This window comes from Limanda limanda, chromosome 12 (genome assembly GCF_963576545.1).
Source record: "Limanda limanda chromosome 12, fLimLim1.1, whole genome shotgun sequence".
NCBI lineage: Eukaryota > Metazoa > Chordata > Actinopteri > Pleuronectiformes > Pleuronectidae > Limanda > Limanda limanda.
In genome coordinates, this window is record NC_083647.1 from 25,713,537 (window position 1) to 25,741,200 (window position 27,664).

At 41.5% G+C, this 27,664-nt stretch overlaps 1 protein-coding gene across 3 annotated transcripts in view; it reads left to right on the forward strand.

The window, feature by feature from the left end:
* Positions 1 to 27,664, forward strand: part of klc1a (kinesin light chain 1a) — a 37,885-nt gene that overhangs the window by 3,592 nt on the left and 6,629 nt on the right. For 2 of the 3 annotated variants that reach the window (XM_061082229.1, XM_061082231.1), the window contains exons 2-13: positions 7,046 to 7,313; positions 8,544 to 8,774; positions 9,251 to 9,329; positions 12,589 to 12,817; positions 14,499 to 14,586; positions 16,440 to 16,541; positions 19,496 to 19,669; positions 19,850 to 19,949; positions 20,253 to 20,305; positions 20,897 to 20,964; positions 21,863 to 21,971; positions 23,051 to 23,212. In XM_061082229.1, the coding sequence (XP_060938212.1) occupies positions 7,047 to 7,313; positions 8,544 to 8,774; positions 9,251 to 9,329; positions 12,589 to 12,817; positions 14,499 to 14,586; positions 16,440 to 16,541; positions 19,496 to 19,669; positions 19,850 to 19,949; positions 20,253 to 20,305; positions 20,897 to 20,964; positions 21,863 to 21,971; positions 23,051 to 23,212 (1,662 nt within the window). In that variant the 5' untranslated portion in view covers position 7,046. The remainder of the gene's footprint in view (positions 1 to 7,045; positions 7,314 to 8,543; positions 8,775 to 9,250; positions 9,330 to 12,588; positions 12,818 to 14,498; positions 14,587 to 16,439; positions 16,542 to 19,495; positions 19,670 to 19,849; positions 19,950 to 20,252; positions 20,306 to 20,896; positions 20,965 to 21,862; positions 21,972 to 23,050; positions 23,213 to 27,664) is intronic. The other variant, XM_061082230.1, reaches the window with a different exon arrangement.

A 27,664-nucleotide genomic window follows, 5' to 3' on the forward strand; every position in this document is an offset into this window, starting at 1 on the left:
GCTAATTTTAATGATGACACAGTTTAACACAGCAAACTGCAGCACCCCCCCCACCACAATGTCACACTGTGATATCCCTGTGTGTGAGTTAGAATCTGATGGGTTTTTTAAATTTTTTTTAACAATATATTTATTGAGTTTTACATATAAGAAACATACATTCAAACATTTATAAACATACAAACGTTTATGAACACCCCCAACCCACAATCAAACACTCAGGGTAAAGAAAAAGAGGCAGAAATTAAATAACTTAAATAAAATAATTTAAAAAAAATACATATATAAAAATATAAGAATAAATGGAAGTAAATAAAGACATAATTATACAAATACAAATAAATTAAATTCAAATCGATCAAATCAAAAGCCTAGATAAAATAACGTTCTCTTATTCATAATATTAGTTAGTTACAATTAATATTCATCCCATTAGGTGCTGCTATTTTATTCGGTTTCACTCATTAATTTCCACTTGTTCGCTTTCCAAAAATTGCATGAAGGTGTCCCATATTTCCTTGAATTTAGAATCTGATGTTTTCATTGTGTTGTTGTTCCCTCACCTCCCTCGTCTGTTCGGTTATTAACACACTTCACGCTTTGTCATTTCCTCAGTTTCCCGTCCGGCAGTGAAACATCTCGTGACTTCCCTGTGTGTTAACCCTCGATATCTCCACACGATGAATTCATAATGTCTCCATAGTGGAGTCGAGCTGTGGAGCAGGAAAGGAAGCAGCACGTGGAAGATAAGATTAGCTGCAGGAGCTGAAACAGGCATTAAGTTGTGTTCAGTGTTTCTATCAACAGTGGGTCACATGACTCCTCCTACATGTGTGAACGGGTTGTGCTTGTAGTAAAGAAGCCTCAGACTCTGTGGTTCTTCTCATAGAGATGAATATCGTCTTATGGGTATGTTGTGGTCGACAAGGAGGTTATGGTTTCACCCTCTGTCTGTTTGATTCTCAGCAGGATGAAGCAAAAAATACCAGACGGGTTTTTATGAAAACATGGTGGAAGGCATCAAGAAAGAGCTCATACAATATCCGAGTGGATCGAATTCAGGAGGCAGATCCAGATATATTTTCCACTCGATAAACAAATAATCAATTATCAACCGTTCAGGAAATATAATAACAAATGTTCAGTGATAACAGGTTTACTTCTGGTTTCTTCGTTCTTTCTACTGGCCAGAAAACCTAACTTACAGTATTATTTTATTTATTCCATTTCCATTTATTCCATTTATTATTTTTTCCATCAACAATGATCAATTGATTAATAGAGAAATAAGTAAATGAGCTGGTGTTAGCATAACAGGCTCATTTATCTGCTGGAGGATCTTGATCAGAATTAGAATCAGAATTCTTTTTATTGCCAAGTATATTTGCATATTGGAAATTGCCATGGTGTGGTTGGTTCACTTTACACAAAACAACAATATATACAGTAACACAAAATATACAGTAAGAGACAATAAGAGAGGCGACCTGATAGTTTGTCCTGACTCTTGCTGAGGGTTAAGGACACAGGATGTCTCACAATGTTAAAGTCCTATGAGACAAATTGTGATATGTGAATATGGGCTACACAAATACAATTTGATTGATTGATAACAAGACAATGTTCAACCAGTTAATTTGTTTTCCACGCTGCTCTTTTCCAAAACAACAGCTCAAACCGGGCAGTGAGGTTGTGTGTTGTGTATTTGTCGTGCTCTTCTTAGTTGACATCTCAGCTGCAGTTACCCCCCCCCCCCCCCCCAGTCCTTGGAGCTATTTGTACCAGACAAACTGACGACTCCGTGTGAGCAGCAGTGGTTTCCATTGACAGGATACTGGTAGAACCACTGTTGCGGCAGCAGTTGAATCCCGACTCTCCAAACAAACGCACACGTCTGGGAGTGTGTTGCAAATTCATTTAGATTAAAAACCATGGAGTGTGTTTAACGTGCAGTGGCTCAAAGAGTCCCAGTTCACTCTCTCTAGACCTACATCTCTTAAAGGAATAAAAAAAGAACGCTTGCTGACTTAGATAGATAGATAGATAGATAGATAGATTACTTTATTCATCCCCGAAGGGAAATTAAGTTGTCAAAGCAGCCGGTACATTTGAATACAATAAATTATAATACAATAGAATAAAATAAAAAATATTGAGGTAGAAAGAATAAAAAACAGAAGCACAAGATAAAATAAAATAAAACAGGTAGATAAGGTGCAGTGGCAAGATGATGGTAAAAGTACTGATGATATGATGGTAATGTTATTGTTAGACAGTATATAAGAATAGTACAGTATATATATTATATAATATAACGAAGTATATATTTATATATGATAGTAATTATACCAATATAAAAGCAGTATATAGTAATAATGGCAGCAACAGTATAGTAGACTTCAATGCTGCTTTCCCCTCTACCTTTATAATATTGTATTTTAAAATTAAATAGATAGCCTGTTATATATTTGAAGACCAATGTCGTCTGTATGAATATGAGAATGAGAGAACAAGGAAATGTTTTGGACAATCTGAAGCGGTACGTAGCTGTTAATATTGAGGTGATATAATATATAGTAATTGTTGATTTTCAATCATGAATACTGACCTCTGTAAATACTAGGGATGGGGGAAAAAAATCGATTCAGTTACAAATCGCGATTCTTGTGAATGACGATTTTAAATCGATATGCTGCCTCCCAAATCGATTTAAAAAAAAATAAAAATATATATTTTTTTTTAAAACATATTTATTGGTTTATACCGGGGGGGATATATTGGGGGGGCAACATCACCCCAGAGCATGTTGACCAGCTCTTGTTTTTGCACAAGAATCTAAACATACCCAAGCACTAGCTTTGCATCGGCTGCATGCAAAAAACAATAGCCTACTTTTTGTTTATTTCAAAGTTTATATTTTAAGTAAACTTTTATTCATTCTATTTAATTTATCTTTTATTTATTGTTTAAAAGTAGCCTAAGTGGCTTACATTTCTTAATCTGTCAGTTTGTGTGCAGTTGACAGGGGCTATACAATAATAGGGCACATTTTTTAATTAATTTTCTCTATTGGCTGCCCGGCAGTCATTAAGTTAATGTTAATATTTTAAATAAAACTGGTAAAGCTCTAAAAAAAAAAAAAAATAACCAAAAAAGAAATCCCAGGAAATCGTAATATCGAATCGCAATACTTACAGAATCGCAATACCCACAGAAATCGCAATACATATCGTATCGCCACCTAAGTATCGTGATAGTATCGTATCGGGAGTTCCCTGCCGATTCCCGTCCCTAGTAAATACACACTTAAATATATTTAAGTGCCTTTTGAGTAATTAATGCTTTAAATACTAATTTCTAGATTTTTGAATGTGATGGTGTCTCACAGCGCTCATCATCTAATGACTATCAGCCGACACATCGCTGACTCGGATTGTTCTTCACACTGCTGCTCGTCCGGCCGCAGGCTCCGTCCTCGTGCATTCAGCCCAGAGCAGAGACTGAGTGTTCCTCTTTATCACTGCTCCCAAGCACAACCCCCCCGCCCCCCCCCACCATCTATACCCACCACCACACCAGCCTTCTCAACTGAGTCGCTGCCTAAACCTGTTTATGTGCAGAGCTGCAGCGTCTCCCCGGGCGCGCAGCTTCAAACCAGCTATTTACATTTCAAACATCAGAACCTAGTTTTCTCCGGCTTTTCCCACTGGTGCTTTGTGCTATGAGACTCATCCGATGCCAGAAATAAAAGATGGTTGGATGGATCAGAGGAGGAAGGAAAGCTTGAGCTGTCACTTTCACTTCTGTATTACGCCGCCTGCACAGACAGTCGTCCGTCTTCCTCTTTGCTGCTAAGTAGGTTTCCAGTGGTTAAAAACTGACCTTGCTCTGTGTTGTTGGGGGATGAAGGATTCGATCTGGATTGAAACCCGGCTTCACAGCTTGGTCCAGTCAGGGATCCATTTTGATATGTTGTTTCAGTGTATAACAGCTTTTATATTGATTCTTACACTTTACCCCTTTGTGAGCTGTACAACAAGGTCTGTCTCTGTTTTTAATCTCTCTGAATGTCAAGGAAACTGTTTTTTAATTTGCATTACGTGCATTTTTTTTATGGCCTAATTAAGAGAACAACCTCATCAATTTGACGATACATGCGCTGGAAAAAGTCACAACACACCTAATATAGAAACCTGTTGCAAATAGCAAAAACAGAAATGTTTCATGGGGACCCAACAAAGTGATGAACCTGCTGCAGCTCAGTGCTTTGGGATGTTTTTGAAGTCTGCTACTCATCAGTGGAGTTATGAAAATGAAAAAGCCCAAAGTCTGTGATACATTGAGCTTCTCTCACGCACAGGAAACACTGCAGCTCCTGAAACTCTTCTTCAGTAGTCGGGCTGTTCCGCATCAAGATGTCCCACATTTCCATAATTCACGCCTAGCGGCTCGTCTGGCAATGCTAGCTAACAGCAGCCGGCACTTCCTGTATGCGCTGGAAGCTGCTGACCAATCACAACACAGCTGGTCGGACTAAATGAGCAGCATCCAAAGATATTCTATCAATTCACTTTTTAATAAGTTAGGTGGAGCTGCTGTCTCCACCTCCTCCTGCACAGCCTCAGCTTCCTGCTCTGCTGTCAGCTGATTGGCTGCCGGCCGGTTGCTGAGTCACATGGAGCGATGAGGACTGCAGCCCCCCCCCCCCTCTCCTGTCTTCTCACGTGCTCAGAGCAATCTTCATTCAGCTTCGTTGTTTTTCTTCTTCATAACTTAATGTGAAGCAGTTCACTTCAGGAGACGCCTGCTGTCTTCACCTCAGCAGCTGAGATACTGAGGCGGTCACCATGACAACGGAGATTAAACCAATGTCTGTTTCATTTCTGTATTTTTCACCGAGACGAGCAGTTGAACACAACTTCCCTCAGTGTTTCTCTGTGATTATTCGGCCTGTTTGCAGCTTCAGTGAGCTGCGCTTTCACAGATTTATTAGGCAGCTCACCACAAGTGCTCAGTCATAATCCTCTTAAGTGTGTGTGTGTGTGTGCGTGTTTAGTGTGTGTGAGATTGTGTGGTGAATACAAAACAAAGTCAGGTTGGATGTGAAGAAATACATGAGGAGTGTGATGCACAGAAACTGACATATGGTGTTTTGCTTACATGTGCATTTTAAAACGATATCATATAGTAATAAGATATAATAATAACACCTGGGTTCTTCCCTAATCACCAGGGATAACTCAAGATCTGATTATGTGCTATGACTGCATTATGACAGCACTAAGAAGCTGGTGATTATGGGAGATATTACAACCATGAATGTGTGTGTAACACCCGGATGGGAATATTACACTGGGAGGGGATCTCCCAGTTGATAAACTTTTGGATCTGCTACAGTCGATGGTTAGGTCATTGTCCAATAAAACACATTAAGTACAAACAATAGAACTTATATCCATCTGTCCATTATCCACCTTTAAGGTCGAGTCGTCTGGGGCTGTAGCCGATCTCTCTCTGCTCATATTGATTCCCCATCATATGATGTCATATTATAAGTGATGTCATGAAGCAGTCAGAACATTACATCATGCACAGTTGAACAAAGCATTTTCCAGTCTTCTTTGTATCTTACAGGACTACAGACATGACTTCAAGCTTATATAGATCGATAAGTAATTGTATGATCACATGGTAGAAGGATGTCACTGTAAAGTCCAAAAATTCTGTCATATAGTGTAGTAATGTATATTAGAAACACAATCTGCATCTTGTTTTAATTAATCCATCCTCAGGGTTTGAATGGGACGTTAGCCTTGGATGCTTTTCATTTCTCTTTGAACTCACAGCGTCTGATCTGGATCTGAACCGTCAGCAGGAAGCAGGTTTAACTTCTGTGGATTGGTTCATATTTGTCCTCACAGCTGAACCTCAGTCCCGGTTGTTCTTTAAGCATCATAATTGATGACCCCTCAGTTTTTTTTTAATAGCACATCAAACAGCGTTTTACAAATACACAACCTGTCTTTATCGTGGCTGTTTCTGCTCTCACACGCTGTTCTGAGGTTTTCACACAGAGCAGGTGGTTCAGTCAGTTCCTAACTCAAAGGCACCTTGAGTTGTAGTAGAAGGAAAACAGAGCATTTAGTATCAGAGGTACCAGGAAATAGGGACGGGAATCGGCAGGGAACTCCCGATACGATACTATCATGATAATTAGGTGGCGATACGAAATGTATTGCGATTTCTGTGGGTATTGCGATTCGATATTACGATTTCCTGGGATTTCTTTTTTTTAAATACTGGACCATGGAAAAATGTTGAATCATTCCTTCAAAAACAACACAGTCAAATTCACTTAGAGCTTTACCAGTTTTATTTCAAATATTAACATTAACTTAACGACTGCCGGGCAGCCAATAGAGAAAATAAATAAAAATGTGCCCTATTATTGTATAGCCCCTGTCAACTGCACACAAACTGACAGATTAAGAAAGCCACTTAGGCTACTTTTAAACAATAAATAAAAGGTAAATTAAATAGAATGGATTAAAGTTTACTTAAAATATAAACTTTGAAATAAACAAAAAGTAGGCTATTGTTGTTTGCATGTAGGAGATACAAAGCTAGTGCTTGGGTATGTTTAGATTCTTGTGCAAAAACAAGAGCTGGTCAACATGCTCTGGGGTGATGTTGCTCCCCCAATATATCCCCCCCGGTATAAACCAATAAATATGTTTTAAAAATCGATTTGGGAGGCAGCATATCGATTTAAAATCGCCATTCACAAGAATCGCGATTTGTAACTGAATCGATTTTTCCCCCCATCCCTATCAGGAAGTGTCACAAACACATGGTCTAAAAGTTGTTTCTCACTGTCACGGCTGTAAAAAGCTGTTTGCAGCTCAGAAGATTTCAACTGGGAGTGAAACATCTGAAGCTTGTGTCACATGTTAACCCTAGTCTGCTGTTCCCTGAAGGGAGCTGGACGCCGATAAATAATGTGACGTATAATTAATGTGCTCCTCATTTTCTTTTCCTGCGCCAGGATGCGTGAGGACATGTCCACCATGGTGTGCGTGAAGGAGGAGGAGGACCCCGGGGAGAAGATGACCCAGGATGAGATCATCTCCCGGACCAAGCAGGTGATCCAGGGGCTGGAGGCGCTGAAGCAGGAGCACCACTCCATCCTGGACGGCCTGCTGGGCACGCTGCGCTGCCTGAAGCAGGAGGAGGAGGGCGTGCTGGTGGAGGAGAAGTCCCACATGATCCGCAGGTCCATGGAGATGCTGGAGCTCGGGCTGAGTGAAGCACAGGTTTGTGTCCATATGTTCCCGGACATCTCAAACAACAGAGAATCATTATTTAGTTGTTGGCTAAATGCTCAAAGCTATGTAGCCTCAGCAGAATATGTCACCATTAAAAAAAACAAACAAGCCACATATACTAGCAGTTATTCTTATATTATCTGAGTACTTAGTATTCTGTTGAACTTGAATTTCCTTTATCTAAGACCACAAAATATTTGTACTTATGAAGGATCTTAAACTTTAAACTAAATTAGTCAAATCAGTCCAAATGAATCACGTGAAACCTCACCAGGTTAATTATTATCACAAGTTCAATGGATGTAAAATATGTTTCCAGTAGAGCGGTAACAGGTCATGAGTTAAATAGAAAAACATCTGCTCTGTACGATCAGACTTCAAAAAGGCTCCAGCAACAATCGGAGAAATGCTGGTGTGGACGGGTGTTAAGTGGACGTCTCTTTGTCAATACAGATAATAACAGACCAAGAGTTCAAAGCATATTAAACACAGATTCCAAAGCTGAGATGTTGATTTCCTCGTTTCTCTTTATTATCATTTTAAATATACACACAAAAGTGAATTCCTGTCGCCATTTTAGCTCCATCGTTTCCCTAAACGCAATTCACACTTGAGAAACACAACGTTTGTTGAAAGTGTTGAGACAGCGTCCTGTGAGTCAGCGCTGAGTCACTCTCTTCAGCCCGGATCTCTCTCTCTCTGATTTCCCACCGGCAGTTTATTTTGCCAACAGTCACAGTGAAGCACAGAGTGATTCATATTTTTCTCCATAATTCTCCAATATCTCTTATGTGTCAAACTCTCCAGACAAACTCTCACCCTCCAGCCTCTGACCTGAGACCTGTATGCTTTTATAAGGAGGATTAGTTAGTGTTACTCTCCCACACAGTTTTACTTCCCTTCTTTACACATAACACTTCCACTGATTCTCTCATTATATCTATTCATCACATACTTTGGTGTTATGATACTTACAAATGAATCTTACATATCGTCTTTGGAATGAATGTTTATCCAAACAGCCCAAACATCCTTCTGTTTAACCAACAGACTGTAAATATGAACGGATGACGAATATCCATTTGTGTAGTTGATCCAAACTGTGTGAAGGAACTGTTGTGTCTAAACCCGCTCCTCCTCCTCCTCCTCCTCCTCCTCCTCCTCCTCCTCCTCCTCCTCCTCCTCCTCCTCCTCCTCCTCCTCCTCCTCCTCCTCCAGGTGATGATGGCGCTGTCCAGCCACCTGAGCTCGGTGGAGTCGGAGAAGCAGAAGCTGCGAGCCCAGGTGCGCCGGCTCTGCCAGGAGAACCAGTGGCTGAGGGACGAGCTGGCCGGGACGCAGCAGAAGCTGCAGAAGAGCGAGCAGAGCGTGGCCCAGCTGGAGGAGGAGAAGAAGCACCTGGAGTTCATGAACCAGCTGAAGAAGTACGACGAGGACCTGTCCCCGACTGTGAGTCCACACAATGTGTCTCCATGGTCTCGTGTTTGGGATGAATGCATTTCCAAGTTATCCAGAGATATTTATATTATTATATCTTAGGGTTTTATTTCGGTTTTGTGTCCAAAAACAACATCAACATGTCCACTCACTCACTAACTTCTTTTTCACTTTATCTCTATTAGGTTTCATAATGAGCATTATTTTGTTTTTCAGCTCCCATTTCCTTTAAAGAAACTGATTCCTGCTATTTTGTTTTTTCGAGTCACTTTCCTAAACGTCTTATCAGCAGCAGAGACAAGTGCACACGGTCGATATAAATGATCTCAAGTGTTTTAAGTGCTTTTTAATGTATTTTCTAAGATCCAGAGGACAAATGGAGTGACTCAGCAAATACTTGAAATGTTCCTTTGTGGTTTTAGAAAACAGTCTCTCGATTACCCCTCCTTCTCTCCCTCACTCCTTCTCTCTCTCTCTCCATCTCTCAGGAGGAGAAAGACTCTGACTCCACCAAGGAGACTCTGGATGATCTCTTCCCTGACGACCACGACGACCAGGCCCCGGGCAGTAAGTGTTGCATCTCGTTCTCTCCCTTCTGAGTCGTGAGCAGTTTCAAATGAAAACATCAAATGTTCTTCCTGGTGTTGGGATGTCGATTTAATAACACTGGTCTTGTTAAACCTCTGGAAACAAATGGTTTTGTCATGTTTCTATATTTAGATCAATATGTTTATTTAGCTAAATTTAAAGATTAAACATTTCTGTATTTTTTAAATGTATAACATAATTTCGGGACTGTTATCATTCATTATGATTCACTGAATTACATAACATTTTATCTCAGGTTGTATTGAGTTTAGAGAAATTAAGATTTTTAACAAACAAGCAAAAATACAGATGTAAACACTGGCAAACACATCGCAGAGTTCAAATGGTTAAAACTTAGATTACACCGAGAAGTTTATTAATGTTTCTGTTCTATAGATAGATACTTTGGGAATCTAACTACTGTATTCGTACCAGTGATGCCCCCCCGCCTCACTGTTTGATGGGGTGATCTTTCAATTACTCAGTGCTCCAGACAGTAAAGCTGTGCTGGCTGTAAAGCTCCATTTGTCAGGACCTGTTTCTCTCTGGGTGGAGGCCAGATGGAGAAATACCCTCTCAGCCTCACTGGTGTTATTCACTTCCAGGAATTCTACACTGATTTACCTTCTGCGTGGCTCCAGTCTGCTGAATTAATGTTTGACTTCAGAGGTGTGGTTATGATCTGATTAGATTTGGCTTTGAATTTTCGATAAGCTTGAGGCAAACAATGGTGATTAGCCACACCCAGTTTGTCTTTATGAAACCAGTCCAAGTCCAGTGCTCCGGTGCAAGCATCTACTGGTCTGTTTGAAACATTCTGAACCGAGAGAAATGAACCGTGACCTTGAGTTTGTTTTGGGGATGAATGAGAGAGGGACTGGTCTCAACAAAAAGGAAAACGATTTGTCCTCCAACTTGGCTCTGGCTGTTTAAACCCTTTTTGTACCAAGTTGATTTCCATTTGGCTCCCAGCACCAGTTTGTCAGCCAGTTTTAAACTGGCAGCAGACTGGTTCACACTCCGGCTCCAGGCCTCTGAAGAGCAAATTGATAAATAAGATTATAAGATATCAAAATAAAACAAGGGATTACTAGTACAAGGAAATAAACACTAAAACAAATCTTCAAGTTAATCAAAGACAGAACTGTCATAGCAAACAAAGACAAACACACACACAGAGACACAGACCCACACACACAGACACAGACCCACACAGACACACACACTGTAGTTTTATTGTGAATCAATCCAGCACACACTGTCCTGCTGCCCCACATACTCAGCAGAGCATCAAATATGCATTCATCTGCCACCGAAAACCACCTCCGGCATATGAACTATTTCCCATTTATGTTTCTAAAAATGTAGGTGATGAATTTATGAAATCTTGCAGCTGAAGACAGACGCTGCACATTTTACTTTTCTGGAGATTTGCTGTGAAAAACAGAAATACAGATTTTCTCTCGCTGTATCTTTTTAAGACGGATAAAAATCTGTCAATGTCAGATATGTATTCAGCACATTCCTCCTCAGGCGGAATTAAATTCCCCAATTTTTAGCTGTAAAGGCGTCTGCGTGTTTCTGTTCTTATGAAAACAGACTTTATTTTTTTGTATGTGTAAATGCCAGGAAGTGGTCGGTGGTATTTCCTCTTTCTCACAGAGTATCGTGGGTGTAATTTCAGGGTGTGATCCAGACTTCTGTGTTTTGGGCCCAAATTATGATTTCAGGTTGAGGAGCAAAGGCAGCAAAGCAGGTCGGAGCAAATCAGAGGATTTTATATTTATCTGTTTTATCATTAGTTACTTGTTGAGAATGAAAGATGACAAACTAATAGATGGGATGTGTTGAGGATCTGCTGGTGCACGGAGCAGGAAAACAGTATTTCACTGCTGCTGTTAATCCTGTCAGACTGTGAGTGTGGGTGAACTCTGCAGGAGAAGAGCTGGTTTCTCCTCCTCTCCTCCTCTCCTCTTCAGGCTGCCTGTAAAGCTTCTGATCCTTTGGTATATTATGTAGATATATTATATATATATACATATATTATGAAGGTAATGGTGCAAGCTGGACGCTAATGATGATGAGAGCTCTTTCTGGATTTAAACTGACCTCAGGCTTATTCACAGTGGTTTTTCTGCACAAATATTTCCATTTCAGCATTTTCTGATCCCACTCTGTGATGCACAACGAGACGCTGGATGTACTTGTAACCTGTTGTGTTAATGAAATGAACACGTTCCATAAAGGCTGCAGGTTTATAATAAGGAGCTGAGCCTGAACACCTGGTATCACTTGGTGTGTCGGACTCTTTACTGTGGTCGGGGTGATTGCTGCCGTGGGCGTCTCCCTCCTTAAACACCACTCGCTCTCCTTCACAGTAAATATAGAGGTGCCTGCCTCTAGTACGACACTCAATCAGGGGGGTTCCTGACCTCTCACATGCACACTTACACACACTTACACACACTCTCACACACACACTATCAGACCGACATGAGGTATGTTCTGACACAGAAACCATCTTCTGTGCACTGCAGCAGAATGAGGACATTGTTCGTGTGTGTGAATAATCTGTTATTTAGGGAACATGTGAACAGCCTGATGTTTGTGTGTAGCAGCTCAGCAGCGTGCACACATCCACATGGGAGGACAACTAAATTAGAATTCACTTGATCTGAATTTTTGTTGGATCTGCAGTAAATTGCACATATTTATAGATATTACATTACATTACATTACATGTTATTTAGCTGACGCTTTTGTCCAAAGCGACTTACATTTTTAGTACACTCAACATTTAGCGGTTCAGTATCTTGCCAAGGACACTTCGGCATGTAGATGGGGAAGAGTGGGGATTGAACCGGCAACCTTCTTGATGGAGAACGCCCACTCTACCCCCTAGGCCACATCGCCCCTACAATAGATATAAGTCCTCTAAACATGCATGATTATTTTCCATCAAGATCCCAGGAATTATTATCTGAGGAATCAACTAAAGTGTTCAAAAAAAAACAACTCATAATGTGTGAGAAGATAAAATATAATTCCTGGATCCAGATCTGAATCCGTACTAATGTGTCATCAATGTCATGCTTCACTCCTCTCCACAATTTCATGGAAATCACTTCAGTAGTTTTTGTATAATCCTGCTAATTATTTAACACCTTATTACATGATTATACAGAGAATTGGTCAATTTATGTTTGAATCTCAATGTTTTGTGTCATTGTGTCTCCAGTCCAGCCGGCTCACGGCAGTGCGGCGGCGGCGGCGGCCCAGCAGGGGGGCTATGAGATCCCGGCCCGGCTGAGGACCCTCCACAACCTGGTGATCCAGTACGCGTCCCAGGGCCGCTACGAGGTGGCCGTGCCGCTGTGCAAACAGGCGCTGGAGGACCTGGAGAAAACCTCGGGACACGACCACCCGGACGTGGCCACCATGCTCAACATCCTCGCCCTCGTCTACAGGTGAGTCCAGGACGTCCTGTACGTTCGTTAGACTCTACAACTTTAAACCTTTTATAATAGAGATGAGGGTTGCAAAGGGGCGGAAAGTTTCCGGTAAATTTCCGGAAACTTTCCATGGGAAGTTTAGCTCGGGAATTTTGGGAATTTTGAAAAAAATAAATAAAATACGCAAATTAAATGCTGACCAATAAAAACATCATTCAAAACTCTATTTTAAAGATGTGTGGAACGTTGAGTTTCAACCCTCCACTGGTCATTCTTCCATCACATGCACAGATAACTCCCAGCATGCTTCACTCTACAGCAGGGCTACTGAGGCCTGCTGTAGTGTGAAGGACTAGTCAGGTACGTTTCCATGATATTACTGGGAAAATATATTAGCATGCTGATTGAGGATTGTTCATCTGTTCATCTAGCCTATTTCTATTCATTTATCCATCAATTGTAAAATATGTTTACAGACGATTCCAATTGTTTGGCTAACTATTTATATCTCTGGCATTGCATGAGTGTTTTTTTACAAACTTTTTTCTCATCTTATTCTACAGAACAATGCCACGTGCACTCTCTCATGTGTGGAGACATTTCACCTCATCCAATGTAGAAGGAAAGGCTGTGTACATTTGCAAATACTGTGCAAAGACCTATGTTAAGAATGACACAACGATGCAGAAGCATATAGTCAAGTGCCCAAAGTTTCCTCAGGGCTCAAATCAGACTATTACAAAACAAAATGTTTATATTTATGTCTGTATATGACCAGGTAAATACAGTTAGTATAAATTACCCACAACATTTCCAGTATATTCCCGTTTATTCCCGTTAATTCCCGTATATTCTCGTTAATTCCCATGGAAAGTTTCCAACTTAAAATATTCCCGGAATTTTGCAACCCTAATAGAGATACTGTAAAGTACATTGGCTTAAAACTTAGATCGCACTTTTCACACCTTCACCAGTTTGTAAATCCCCAAAGTCCCTCAGCCACTTTGACTATTTTTCCAACCCTGGAGTTGAAACCTCTCAGTGCCCGGTGAGACACAGTGTGTGTTGGTGTCGGTGTGTTGTGGATATCAATGAAAGGAATGTTAATAACCTTGTTGCTTCATGGCACAGCTTGAATCCTTCAGCTCCGACAACAATCTGAGCCAAACATGCAGCGATGGACACAACTCGTCGTCTCTTTGTCACTCTCACAAAGGCCCTGGAGGCCGTTTGTACACACCTTTAAAACCCCGTGTGACCGGCCTCCCAGTGAGAGCTGGATGCCTTTCTACGTCAGGAGCGGAACACGGCAAACACAACCCGAGATTTACAGAACAGTAACACAACGGGTCGAGTGTTAATTTCCCGGGCAAAGAGGCCAAGAACAAAAGAATGACACCAGAATTCTCCAGGGTCGTTGCCATGTTCTTTCTTTCCTCTTCCACAAATCTTATCTGTTGAATAGTGAGCCCGGGCGTCTGCTGTGGTTTCCCTGCAGGAGCGATGGACTAACTCGACTCGCTGTCAGCAGACTGTCGCACTGACTGTGGGAACTTGTGCAAAACTATTTCCACCGTGTCGCCTGAAAATAATGGGCTATTAGTGGAAATTGTCGTCATAGTTGTCTCTTCTCTTGTGTGCTTGTGTGTTTATAAGTCTGTGTGTCTGACTCTGCTGGTTTGTGTGTGTTCCTCAGGGATCAGAACAAATACAAGGAGGCAGCCAACCTGCTGAATGATGCTCTGGCCATTAGAGAGAAGACGCTCGGCAGAGACCATCCAGCGGTGAGTGCATCTTCCTCTTCATCACAACAACGTCATTCTGTTGTGTCTTTACTTTCATCTCACAGTTGGACAAGATCTTTATGCCGTCACAACTTTATCTGAATCATAGATGTGTCACTTTGTTCTCAAGGTTATGTTGCTTCTTGGTGGAAGTGTTAGAATGTAGAAATGCATAAAAGGTCAGAAATCGATTTAGACCTAGCATCACACAAGTCATATTTTAACTAGTGAATCCATCAGAACGACCACATTAAAATTAATAATTCGACATTTCAAAGGAATCCTGCTTATTTGCTGAATTGTTTAAGTAATGCTAATCTTATTAGTCAGTTAGCTTAGCTTAGCATAAAGAGTGAAAATGGTGGGGAAGTTGCTCACCTGGCTCGACCAAAAGACAACAACATCCATTAGAGGCCCAGTGTCTAAGATTTACTGGGAATTCAGAACATAGGAAATGACACATATATGTAATATATAACATGTATGTAACATTCTGATAAATAGATCCAAAATATACCACAAACTGCACAGTCATGCTAATATGATTGGAGTTTGAATGCTTTTCCAAACACATGTGTGTCTCCTACACTGTGATAATCTTATTAGTCAGTTAGCTTAGCTTAGCATAAAGAGTGAAAATGGTTGGGACCATAAGACAACGACATCCATTAGAGGCCCAGTGTGTAGGATTTAGTGGGAATTCAGAACATAGGAAATGACAAAAATATATGTGATAATAAATAAATAAACATTCTGTTAAATAGCTCTAAATATACAATCAAATGCACAATAAGATTGGAGTTTGAATGCTTTTCCAAACACATGTGTGTCTCCTACACTGTGATGATCAGCGTGAACACAGAGGATTTCATAAATATTTAACCCAGATCCATGAACCTGTGTCCGTCAGTGTAAACACACACATCAGGTCGACTAACTGTGTTAACCCCAGCAGGCTTCTGTCTCCACAGTCTGGACCAACAGCCCACTGCACTCTGTCAAGCTGAGGTTAGCCCTCATAACCCCCAACCCCCCCCCCCCCCATTTCTGATTTGTCACTCAGAAGAAATCACATCTCAATTCACCGCCCACAGACTTTTCTTTCTCTGTTTCTCTTTGAATCCACTTCACAACCTCTTATGTAAAAAAATCTTTTCAATCTTCTCCGTCTCCTCTTCTGTCCTTTGTCTTCACGTTGAGTTTTTTAAAACCGGTTCTGAGTGTGAACTGGAATGCTCCGGGCACTTTGTCTTCACATCATCTGATCTGTAAGTGTGAGTCTGGGATGAAACACCAGATTGTTAAACTCTGACTAATTTGATTTATTTTTAGAATGTGCAGAGAAAAGCAACAATGCATTAGATTCTACACCCCTCCTCCCCCTCTTGGGCCAAATACACACTACTACTACACTTCAGTTTTAAAACTAAATGTATTATTATGGATGGAGCCGTCCTGAATCATCTGGGGGAGTTTTGCCCCCCAGTGTCTCGCCCCTCTGTCCTTCCTCTCTCTCTTCCTCCCACTCGGCCACATGGCCACCAGACCCTGTTCTGAATCAGAGGTCAGAGATCAAAGGTGACCTCCAGTTGACCTCCAGGCGCCTCACTAGTCTCCTTCCTCCTCAGTGCACGTGTTGGGGAATGATCAGGCAGCTCATAAGGATCTAATCACAGCCCCCGATGATCATCCACTGTTTCCACACCTTCTCTTTCCCCCCCATCGATCCCTCACTCACCAGATCAAAGGCACTGGGCGGCTGTGGTGGAGTTCTGCGGTGGCACACGCAGGTGGACGTGATTTGAAGCTCGAAGAATATTTCAGAATAATAAACGTGTCATTGTGTTTTTCAGGTTGCTGCCACCCTCAACAACTTGGCCGTCCTCTATGGGAAGAGAGGGAAGTACAAGGAGGCGGAGCCTCTGTGCAAGAGAGCGCTGGAGATCAGAGAGAAGGTAGGTCAAAGGTCACCACGCACAGGAGCAGTTGCATTAGTAATGAGGGAGCGTGAAGAAGCAGATGTTTCTCCTCCTGAAAGATTCTTCTGCTTTTGCTCTGCAGCCAACGCATGGTTATAATTTCCTCCCCCATCCTTTCAAACTGAAATTTACATTCACTTTCAGAATCAGTCAGTTTCCTCCTGAGGAAAACTCTACACGAAAGATTTCTCTCAAGATGGCTGCTATGAGTCACTGGTTTAAAGGAAAGACAAATGTTTTTGAACATGACTAAGATTAAGTGAAATGTTTGAGGAGACGAGAACGAGACTTTCTCTCTGAATCAGGCAAACTGAGCTGTAGAGGATGAGATTAGCTGATTTCACTCAAAGATTATTTACATCTGGGATCATTTAAGAAGGAACTAATTCATTTTCATGTGTCCCAATTACACAACTGGTGTGGACACCCTGCCTCCTCCACGTTAGCGACTGGGACATGCAAACAACTAGACGTACAGTAGAAGTAGATGTTTAGACGAATATTTTGCCAAATATAGATTCCAGTACAGAACATGCATTTTTACAAAAGTTAGAGTTACGGTGTTAGTAACTCACTTTCTAGGATTTAAGTAATTCCTGTTTCCATTTATCTTAAAAAGAACAAAATATGTATCATGGTGCAGTCTTACGTTCAGGGAGAATTTTACTGTCATCATTCGTCTCATCTGTAGTTTGATGCCAACAGAAATCTTAAAGGTGCAGAAGACACTTTCTCTTTCCTCGGAAAAATCCTCCTCCTCTGGGAATGAAACCTTATCTTTCCTTAAGCTGAACAATTTTATTTTTTATGCATCTTCAACTCGGATGATAATGGGAATAAGTGGCTGTGGCAGAGCTGCTGATTCATAAAGATTTGCACCTTGCTGCAGTTTTGTCTTTTTATAGAAGCTCAGCTTCTCACTGAGTTCTGGCTTCAGGGAGATAGTGGAATTAATTAAAAAAACTGCTACTGAGGCTTTTCACTGTTTATGAGAGAAACACTTTATGAAAACATGTTGACACAGAATGAAAAGAACGATTTAAATCCATCTCTCTGATTCTGCTCTGAGACATCCAGATTGAACGATACAGATGATTTCTAGAAGCGCTGCTATGAAACTGCATGATGTCAGTGACTGAAAGATAAACTGAACTGTAACATGACTTTAAATTCAACCTACAGATGATGAGTGTTTAGTATGAGCATCTTAACTTTAACTATTAGTCCTTAGACTTGAAATGACTGAAACAATGAACTAAATACATCACAATAAATGTTCATGTCGATTGAACTATAGATTGATTCATTGTTCCTGTTCTAGTTAAAATAGCAGCAGTATAAATATCTCATTCTCCTGTTCAGTAAATATTCATGTGAAGCGTGGGTTCAGGCGGTTCACTGTGAAGATGAGGATCTTTCCTTATTAATTATAGATGAAGGTGGTGGTTTCTGAGAGTTTCCCAGAATCCACTGCAGCACTGTTGTTGTTTGAAGTCCTGGCGTCCATCGACAAACACGATGTGATCCTCAGCTCCTGCAGCTCCTCCTGCTGCTGTTCTTATTGCTTCCTTCTCTCAGCTCATGCTGTCAGACGTGTGTCTCTGAGGAGGAGGAGGAGGGTGGGAGGATGCGGTTCCTCTGAGTGAATCCTGTAGGTTTCCTCTCTCTGCAGCAGCCTGGAGATCAGACTCCATCAGGCAGAGGGTGGAACCTGACATGCTCAGGAAGGATTTCATTCTGCAGCAAACTCAGAAGCCACTTTAGTTTCTTCAGTTTTACTCTAGAGCACATGGTGTCACCTGGTGTTTTTTTTAATTTCTCAGTCTTCCCTGGCCACCTTCTGTTCATGTCCCAGATTCCCCAGTGGTTTTAGATTCTGTCTTCTGTCTTCTGTCTTCTGTCATCTCTTAATCTCTTTTTCCTTTCTTCCCTTCCGTCTTTTTCTTGATTCTTGAACCTTTACTGTAGTTTTCGCCTGGTTTGTTTTCTGCTGATGTTTTCACATCTTTCACGCGTCCCTCAGATCTAATGGCTTCTCAGCAAACAGGATATGCTTACTCTTCTCTCACAGCCACATCAATGCAAACACATTCACTTTAAAATGATGAGGATATCATTTTCTATGAGGAATTCTGTTTGTTCCTCTTTTCAATTCGTTTCTCTGCTGTTTTCAGCTTTTTCTTGATCAAACAATAATAGATCAACGTCCCGCCTGTAGTTCAGAGAGCAGGTCGGACATTTCAGTGTGTAACCAGAACCAACAAGTAGTTAAAGGGTCAAATGAAACTGGCAAGAGATGAAACAAACTGTTCCAGTGACGATCATTTTGACAAACATCTCGCTGTCCCTGGAAATCCAGAATTACAACACGACACATGAGGTTCAAAACTGGGTAACACATCTGAAATGGAAGGATATAGTAAGAGATATGGTAAAAAGAATGACTCACCATATACTGTAGACATTTAGATTAAACACCTCTGCAGTCTGGCATATTTAGGGAACCGATATTTATAAGTTTGTGCAATTTGGTGCAGACTCAAATAAACATCTGGATCAAGCTGATTTTAAATGTGGTTTGTAGGGATGTTGGTTTTTCTCAGCTGCAGTTGGGTAATAAGTGTTGCTGTGGTTTCAGGATTTTATTTTGTATTACTTTCTTTGACATCAGACGAGGATCAGGCTCTTGACCCTTGACCCCTGGAGTAGGTTTCCGCTCCGAGTCTCGTTCTAGTTTTATAGTCGTGAACCTTCGCAGCCACAGGAACAGATTCAGTAGCACCCGGCTCCAGTCTTGTGATAATCTCTCCCCCGGGAGAAGAGCTGTCCACCAAATGGCAGCAGCCAGACGCAGCTTGTCGTATAAAACTCCTTTTCTTTGATGAGGCGCGTGTTGTTCTAACCCCCGTGTCTGCTCGCTTCCGCCCCAGGTGCTGGGGAAGGACCACCCGGACGTGGCCAAGCAGCTGAACAACCTGGCCCTGCTGTGTCAGAACCAGGGCAAGTACGAGGAGGTGGAGTACTACTACATGAGGGCGCTGGAGATCTACCAGACCAAGCTGGGCCCGGACGACCCCAACGTGGCCAAGACCAAGAACAACCTGGTGAGAGGGAGGGAGGGAGAGAGAAGAGAGGAACAGTTAGAACTAAAGAGACATACGTGTATAATTAACTCATCAACGCATCATATTCTCTGGGAGTTGAATCTGCAGGAACATTTCACAAGACTTCTCGTTTTTTCAGTGTCGTGCTGAGTTGCTGTTTGTTTGTGTTTTGTTTTCCAGGCGTCTTGTTACCTGAAGCAGGGCAAGTTCAAGCAGGCCGAGACTCTGTATAAAGAAATCCTCACCCGCGCTCACGAGAGGGAGTTCGGCTCAGTCGACGGTACGATATGCACAAACTTTCACATTTTAAATACCACCCTGTTATCGCTTGTGACTTTGAATAACTCAAACAAACATATTCTCACTTTATCCATCCACACTCCTGCTGTTCTCTCCTGCTCATGGAAAGGTTAACGTATTCAAGCTGCCGGTTTCTAAAAGATAAACAAACAAAAACGACCTTTCAGCTGAAAAGGAGAAACTGTTTTTCCTTCAGAAACACAGAGATTTGAAATCGGTGTCCTCTCTCTCCGGCTGCTTCACTGAGTGAACGTGTGAGATTGATTTGGTTCTTTCTCCTCAGATGAGAACAAACCGATCTGGATGCATGCTGAGGAGCGAGAGGAGCAAAGCAAGGTGAGAGTTTCCATCATGTGCACTTCCACTAGGTCTCTAATATTTATTTATATCCCATATTTTGGGTTTAATGTTATCTTTGGTGTCCTTAAAACCTTTAACCTGAAGAAACATTAAAAAACTAATAGAATTAGTCTCTATGATAGAAATATGACTTTAATTCTATGTTGAGTGAAGCCGGGAAAAATAATTGTTATAGCCCCAGGCACAGAAAACAAACATTCACGTTTTAATGATCTTATTTAAGATGGAATATGAAAGATACATGACACAAGAGCTGGATTAGCAACTTAAGTCTAATAACAGTTCCCTCCTGATGATGGTGTGAGTCCCAATAGGAGTTTATTTCATCACTGTTTACAGGGTTTAGTTTTCAAGGCGAAGGAAAAGCAATGACCCAGCTTTTTATAATCCCACCCCTCCATATGATATCTGATGGTATTAACAGGATTTTAAAAAGGAGTTAATTTCAATCCTTCCCAGCATTAGTCACTTCACATTTTGCTTCATGGGTGTTTTTGCTTCTTGTCCAGACTTGGAACTTTCCTGTAAGTGCAGGTTCATTCTTTAAAGAGTGTGTTTGTTTCTCAGGGGAAGCAGAAGGACGGGTCACCATTCGGAGAATATGGAGGCTGGTACAAAGCCTGTAAGGTGGACAGGTCAGTTTGTTCAGTGAAGACAATAAACAGTCCATAAGTTATCAAATGACCAAAGATGGGGACATTTAATAATGAGAGGAAATGTCAAAATTCTCAGTTACTTAGTGTTTTTATGGAGAGTGTTAGGGTTGAATAACCGGGCACCGATATCCTGGTTTCACGGAGGAATAAGACACCGGATGTGAATGAGACTTCCGGTTACAGTCTATTTAAAGAATAAAGCATAGACTTCAGAATAAGGGCACATATTAATAATCGTTTGAATAATCGTGATTTCGATATCGTCCAAAATAATCGTGATTATGATTTTTTTTCCATAATCGAGCAGCCCTACTTGTGACCCTTTAAAATACAAATATGTCTTTGAGTGTCTATTCCTTTTCTAAAAGCTTTAATCTCTGTGTGAATTTTATTTTATGATGATGATTATATCTTTTTCCTGTTCAATACTTTCCCAAAATCTATCCATTTGTATGTAAAAAGCCACGTTATTGAAATATTTTATAATCTAAATCAGAGGTCTTCAACAGGTTGTTTTTTTTCAACCAATTTTCAATAAATGTCTTTAAATTCACATTAACATGAATCCAACGTATTATAGTGAACGGATGAAAGGAGGCAGAAGACGTTATCTTTCTGTTTATTATTTGAATAGCTTAGTATTGATTGCACAATAACAGGATAGCTATGTTTATACATGGCACTAGGCCCAGTTTAATAAAAAACAACAATTTTATACAATATATATAGTAGGGGGGAGGGGGTCCCTGCTCTATCTCTCCATCAGTTTGGGGGTCCTTGGCCTGAGAAATGTTGAAGACCCCTGATCTAAATGATACTTGATGTTATTCTTTCCCTACACTCGTGTGACGGATCTTTCTTCTTCTGGTGTTTTCAGCCCCACGGTGACGACCACCCTGAAGAACCTCGGCGCCCTCTACAGGCGACAGGGGAAGTTCGAGGCTGCGGAGACGCTGGAGGAAGCCGCCCTGCGCTCCAGAAAGCAGGTGGGTGTGGCCTCTGGAGGACGTGACTCACACTGAATTCCTATCAGGGCGTTAGACATCACTGGATGGGGGGGGGGCTACAGAGTAAGCTGCAGCAGCATCACTCATCATGAGTCAGCGTTTGTGCTTTCTGGTGTAGAATCAGGGGCTGAGGTGACTGTTAGGATGCTGCAGAGCCGGGGGGGGGTTCCTGTGGAGATGAGGAGTCGGAGCAGCAGTGAATTATATGATCTCTGTGGTGCCACTGCAGTTAAATCTGTAGAGAGTAAAATCAAATTGAGGTACTTAAGGTTATTAGATTTTGGATATTGCTCCTCCTGTGCAGATCGCTGTGTCGTCTGTATTTTGGAGTTGTGTTAGACTCCTGAGATTGTGACATTTTTACCAGAGTCGGCACAAAAAACAGTTTCTAAAGGAGATGGAGTCATTCTGGCATCATTTACAAATGTACGTTTGACTTGAGAAACAGGAAACTGAGAACTTTGGTGTCAAGGTGGTTTCAGAAGTTTCTGCTCCTTCGTGAAACAACGAGGAATATTAACAACCGTCTGTTTTGGGAGAGAGTGTTAATAAAGGAAAAATAAGAGTCTGACGACAGATTAGTTCTGCAGTTTGTTGTCTTTCCCTTCCTCCATTATTCATTTATTAGAATGGGTCATAGGAAACAGTCACTGGTGTAACATCAATACATATATCCAGCTTATTTTGAAGACAAATCCTACAGAATGTGTCTGTGTTTTTACTTCTATGAAACAACTTTTACTTTGAGTCATATTGAAGGATTGTGTTTTGCTCATGTTGCTTTTGTAAGTGACTTTGCACAGTTGGTTCCTGCAGATGTGTGTGATTGTGTGATTGTGTGTGTGTGTGTGCAGCAGGTGTAAGACGTCTGTAGCTTTAGTATTAATTGGATGAATTGTTTCCTGTCTTCAACTCTTTTGACTCAATGTGTGTGTGACTGTGCACAGAAGCTGCAGTTGCCCAGCTTCTGCTTTAATTGGATTAGTTGAATTGACATTTGCTGCTCTGTGTGTGTCTTTGTGTGTGTGTCTCTCTGTGTGTGTGTGTGTGTGTTTAAGGGTCTGGACACTGTGCACAAGCAGCGCGTGGCCGAGGTCCTGAGCGAGCCCGAGGTCCGCGAGAAGCAGCGAAGCCGCGAGAGCTTGACCTCGGACTCGGTGAAGTACGAGAGCGGGCCGGACGGGGGGGAGGAAGTGAGTATGAGCGTGGAGTGGAACGGGGTAAGTACAGTACACAGCCCCCCCCCCACCCCCACCCCATACACACGTCACTGAGAGTCTCCACACCGACACGTTCACACTCAGCCGGTGTCTCTCTGAGCAGAAGCCACGTTAGAATAAATCTGATTGAGTCAATATGAGACTTGTTGAACGTGTAAGTTTGATTTATTATGAGAGAGATTCTCAGTGGATTACAGATTCAACACAAACCTGCTTCTGAGTAAACACATCCACTTACGTGCACACGTCTGGAGCCAGAAATTACATCAGTGAGGTTTTATTTATCATCTTGATCTTCACATTGAAATTTTGCAGTTTTAAGATCAAAGGCTCTGATTTTACTGGATGTTAAAGGATCTGGTTTTCATTAGTGGAGATGATGCAGTTCCTAGAAAATCAAAATCAAGGTCAGACAGGAAACCCTCACGCTCCACTGACGGCTCCCAGTTAATCTGATTTAATCTGAAATAATGACAATTATCCAGCAAATTTCTTACGATATTCTTCCTTGTTTTAGAAGATTCCTGCTTAAATTCTCTCTTTTGAGTTTGACAGTTTACACAATCAACATGAACTCTGCGTCATTCGTTTGGAAAATGTGAACTTGAGCTTTTAAGATTTGCTCCAGCTTCACTATCTTCCTTGTATGATGGAAATTAAACATCAATCAGAGTTTATCAGTGGCTTCTTTGAAAGAAAGATACACGACAGTTGTTATTACTCTGTTCATTCAGTTATTCTCATCCGGAGTTTCTCCCACGGGCTCAAGTCCCAGTATAAACCAGTTAGAAAGATGTAAAGGGACGTTTAGTAGTTCCTCTTCTCTCTTTCAGCAGTTACGGTTCTAACTCGTCCTTCACTGTTTCTGACAGATTAATAAACCAATTAAAAGCTGCTGATCTCCAATCTCTAAAATGATCTGCTTCAGTCGTCGTGGTGACACAGAACCGTGGTCGTAATAAAACCTCTTTTCCCACTAAACTCTCTTCTGCTGTGGAGCTTTTCCCATTAACTCTCCCGAGGCTCAGCGTGTAGACGTAGGTTCGCTGTCGGCCGCTCGCCATCGCCGACTTATTCCCCCGAGAGGCCGCCGCCCCCTTCTCGGAGCTCACATAGCAACAGCAGGCAATAGAACCTGAGCAACCAATCAGCAGCCTCCTCCTGTATCTCTGATCGGGAGATGATCTCTGGACATATTCATATTAGGAAAAACTGCCTGTATCGTCTGGAGAGAGCTTCAGATGGAAGAACATTTAATTATAATGATTTTACTCTATTCTCTGGTTAAATAATTAATAAATCTATCACCACTAACACGTCACTACACCTGCTAAAAGGGAATTCATTAAAGTTAGATTTAATATTAAATGAGATTAATCCAAGAAGAAAACAGCAGCAGGAGAAAAGAGGTCGATAGGAACAAGATAAAGATTAAGAAGTAAAATAAAATATAATTACACACAAAAACACAGTTTGAATGCTGTATAAATACTGTTCAGTGAAGTACCCTCACCACTTTTATTAAAATTAATAGTTTTCTTGCAGTAAGTTGCACAGTAGATATAATATATTTGGAATTAATCATTACATATAGATTAGTGGAGCCGGACTGATTTATTGAGTCACAGACAAATCAGTATCAGGGTTTGTGTCGTCCCACATGAAAACTTGAATCTTACACAATAAATAACACAGAAAACAATGCTTTTATTTTATTATTATTACTAAAACGTGACCTGAGGTGTCGCTCCACTGATTCCCTGGAGTTTTGCTTTTCAACCTGTCATAAGAAACCATCTCTTCCACTGGAGCTCTCTCCTCAGGCAGCTGTGAAACCCCTTGACTCTCTCACGTTAGTAACTCCTCAGTGTGTTGGTCTGACTCCACCCGGGCTCTGTACTGTACTGTACTGTACTCTGCTGATGTTTCTGATCCTCGTCCTCTGTGCTCCATGTGTCTCTCTCCTCTGTTGTGATGAATCTCGTGTTGGATCTGCATTTGTTTTTCCTTCTCTGACCTTTTATTCCCTTTTCGTTTCTCCTGCTCTGTCGGCGTGTGAGCAGCCAGAGAGGAAAACGTCTTAATGAGCGTTGGGTTAGAAAATCAAAAGGTTCCACATAAAACTGAGAAATCTCGTTAAAAACAATAAATGACGCTGGTTTCTGTTAATGTCCCGGTTTCTTTTGAACTGGTGACCTCTGAAAAGCAAAGTGGGACAAATGGACACAAAGCTAAATGAATAGACGAGACTAGATATTGATTCAAACATACATACAACGTAGATAAATCCTTTATATACATTATGATGTGTGCTTTGTTTGACATGATATTTGAAAGCTTCTCTGGCTGCTCTCACGTGTCTCTGACCTGCGTCCGTCTGTGTTTGTTCTGTTTAACAAAGTTTAACGTTGTTCTACTGTTAATAATGTTTCAGACGCAGTGTTTCTCCACCAGGGTTAAACTGTGCAACAGCTCCACCTAGTGGCAGAGTCTGAGAACTACATTGAAGTCATTTTGGGGATTTTTGAACAACCTCGTCCAATAAGTTTGACCTGGAGATGTGGAAGAAGCAGTTATATTAATGAAATTCAGTCCAGTCAGAAAATAGATCCACATAAGATATTTAACATAAATACATTTCATAATAAAAGTAGTTGAACATTCATGAATTTAATAAAAACAACTGATTATAGACGAACAAGCTGCTGGAGAAATACTGCGTCTGCTCTGATGATAACTTCTGTCACAGTCTCTTCTCCTCCTCCTCCTCTCCTCCTCCTCCTCCTCCTCCTCCTCTTCTTCCTCCTCCTCTTCCTCCTCCTCCTCCTCCTCCTCCTCTCTTTAACGGCTCATTCTCATCTTGTTGTCTTTTCTCCTCTTTCACTGTTTGTGTCTCTTCTCTTCCTGCTGCCCTCTGACCTCCAGGCTTAACTCCAGACGCCTTGTAACGGTTCTAAAATAACTCGCCTCCTGCATGACGGACGCCTCGCCGCGCTGCGCCGTGCCGTGGCTCCGCCCCTTCAGCTTTTGCCGTTTTCTTCAGCTCTGACCCCCCCCCCTCTTGTTTCTCCTCCACCACCTCTGGGTTCTGGTGGGATTCTCCACGTCGGCTTTAACCAGAGCGATCGTGTTGCTTCCTGCTTGTCCTGTAGCTCTGCACTGGACTGTGTGTGTCTGTGTGTGTGTCTGTGTGTGTGTCTGTGTGTGTCTGTGTGTGTCTGCTGTGGGTGGGAGGGGATCTGGGGGGTGTTCTTTAAGGCAACATTAAAATTCACCAGGTTATTTCTTGCTGTTGTTTAACAGCAGCCTCTGCTTCTCCTCTCTCTCTCTCTCTCTCTCTCTCTCTCTCTCTCTCTCTCTCTCTCTGTCACTTCAACTGTATTTCATTCCCAGCAGCCCCCCCCCCCCCCTTGTCACTAACTTTAACACTGTACAAATATATAGATCAAATAACAAACCAGTCCCAAAGCCACCAAAAATGTAAAAAAGATCCTTTTAAGATAAAAAATTATAAATATTTAACTTTATGTGAAACGTTTTAGCATCTTTTTAATTTAGCTCGGCCGGAAAAACGTGCAAATTAAAGTCACGTGTAGGTTGTAGAGCTGAAACAAGTTATTAATTACTCAATTAACAGATAATTACACTGTCTTGATAATTGATTTATCGTATAAGTAAAACTGAGCTGGGCCCAGTTTCTCAAATGTTTGAGGTTTTTCCTTTTGTCGCACACGATGGTGAACTGAAGATATTTGAATTAAAAAACAATTTGAATCTGTCGTCTTGGGCATTAAAATATAAAATTTAAAGCCCCCCCCCCCCAGAGGACGCGTTCAGAGGCAACAGGATTCATGCATGAAGGAGATAATATTCAAAAACTATGGAGGTTTGAATTAAAGCTGCAGCGGGAGGAGGTGAAGCTTGAGTCTGATCATCATGCAGCCTGTTCACCTTCTGTATATCTCTGTATATAGATGTAATAGTGTGTGTGTGTGGGGGGGGGGGGGGAATGGGACAAGTCTCCGCTCTGGTCTCTTCTTTGCTTCTGCTACTAATCCTGTGTGTGTTGTCCTGTCCTCTCTGTGCATCTGACAGTTTGTCTTTCTTAACTTCTAATAAAAGCTCAACTCTTTGCTCACCTCCACCTGCGCCTGTCGCCTCTTTGTGTTTCTCTCTCTCTTCTCTGAGTCATAACTCATAACCACCGCCGTCAGAACCGGGTCGGCTCTCCAGCTTCAGCCTGACCCGGCTCCTCTGGGTTCACCGACTGAGGCAGGAGCAAAAACTAACTCCTCACACAACCATGTCCCTGGGAACTTCATCTGGATTTAGATAGGGACAAAATAACTAAATATTCAAGCAACAATACTAGAGAATAAAAGTCGATACTTCCTCTTTGTTCATTACCTTCAGATAAAATACAAACGTTTATACCTGGGAATGAGATTCCTG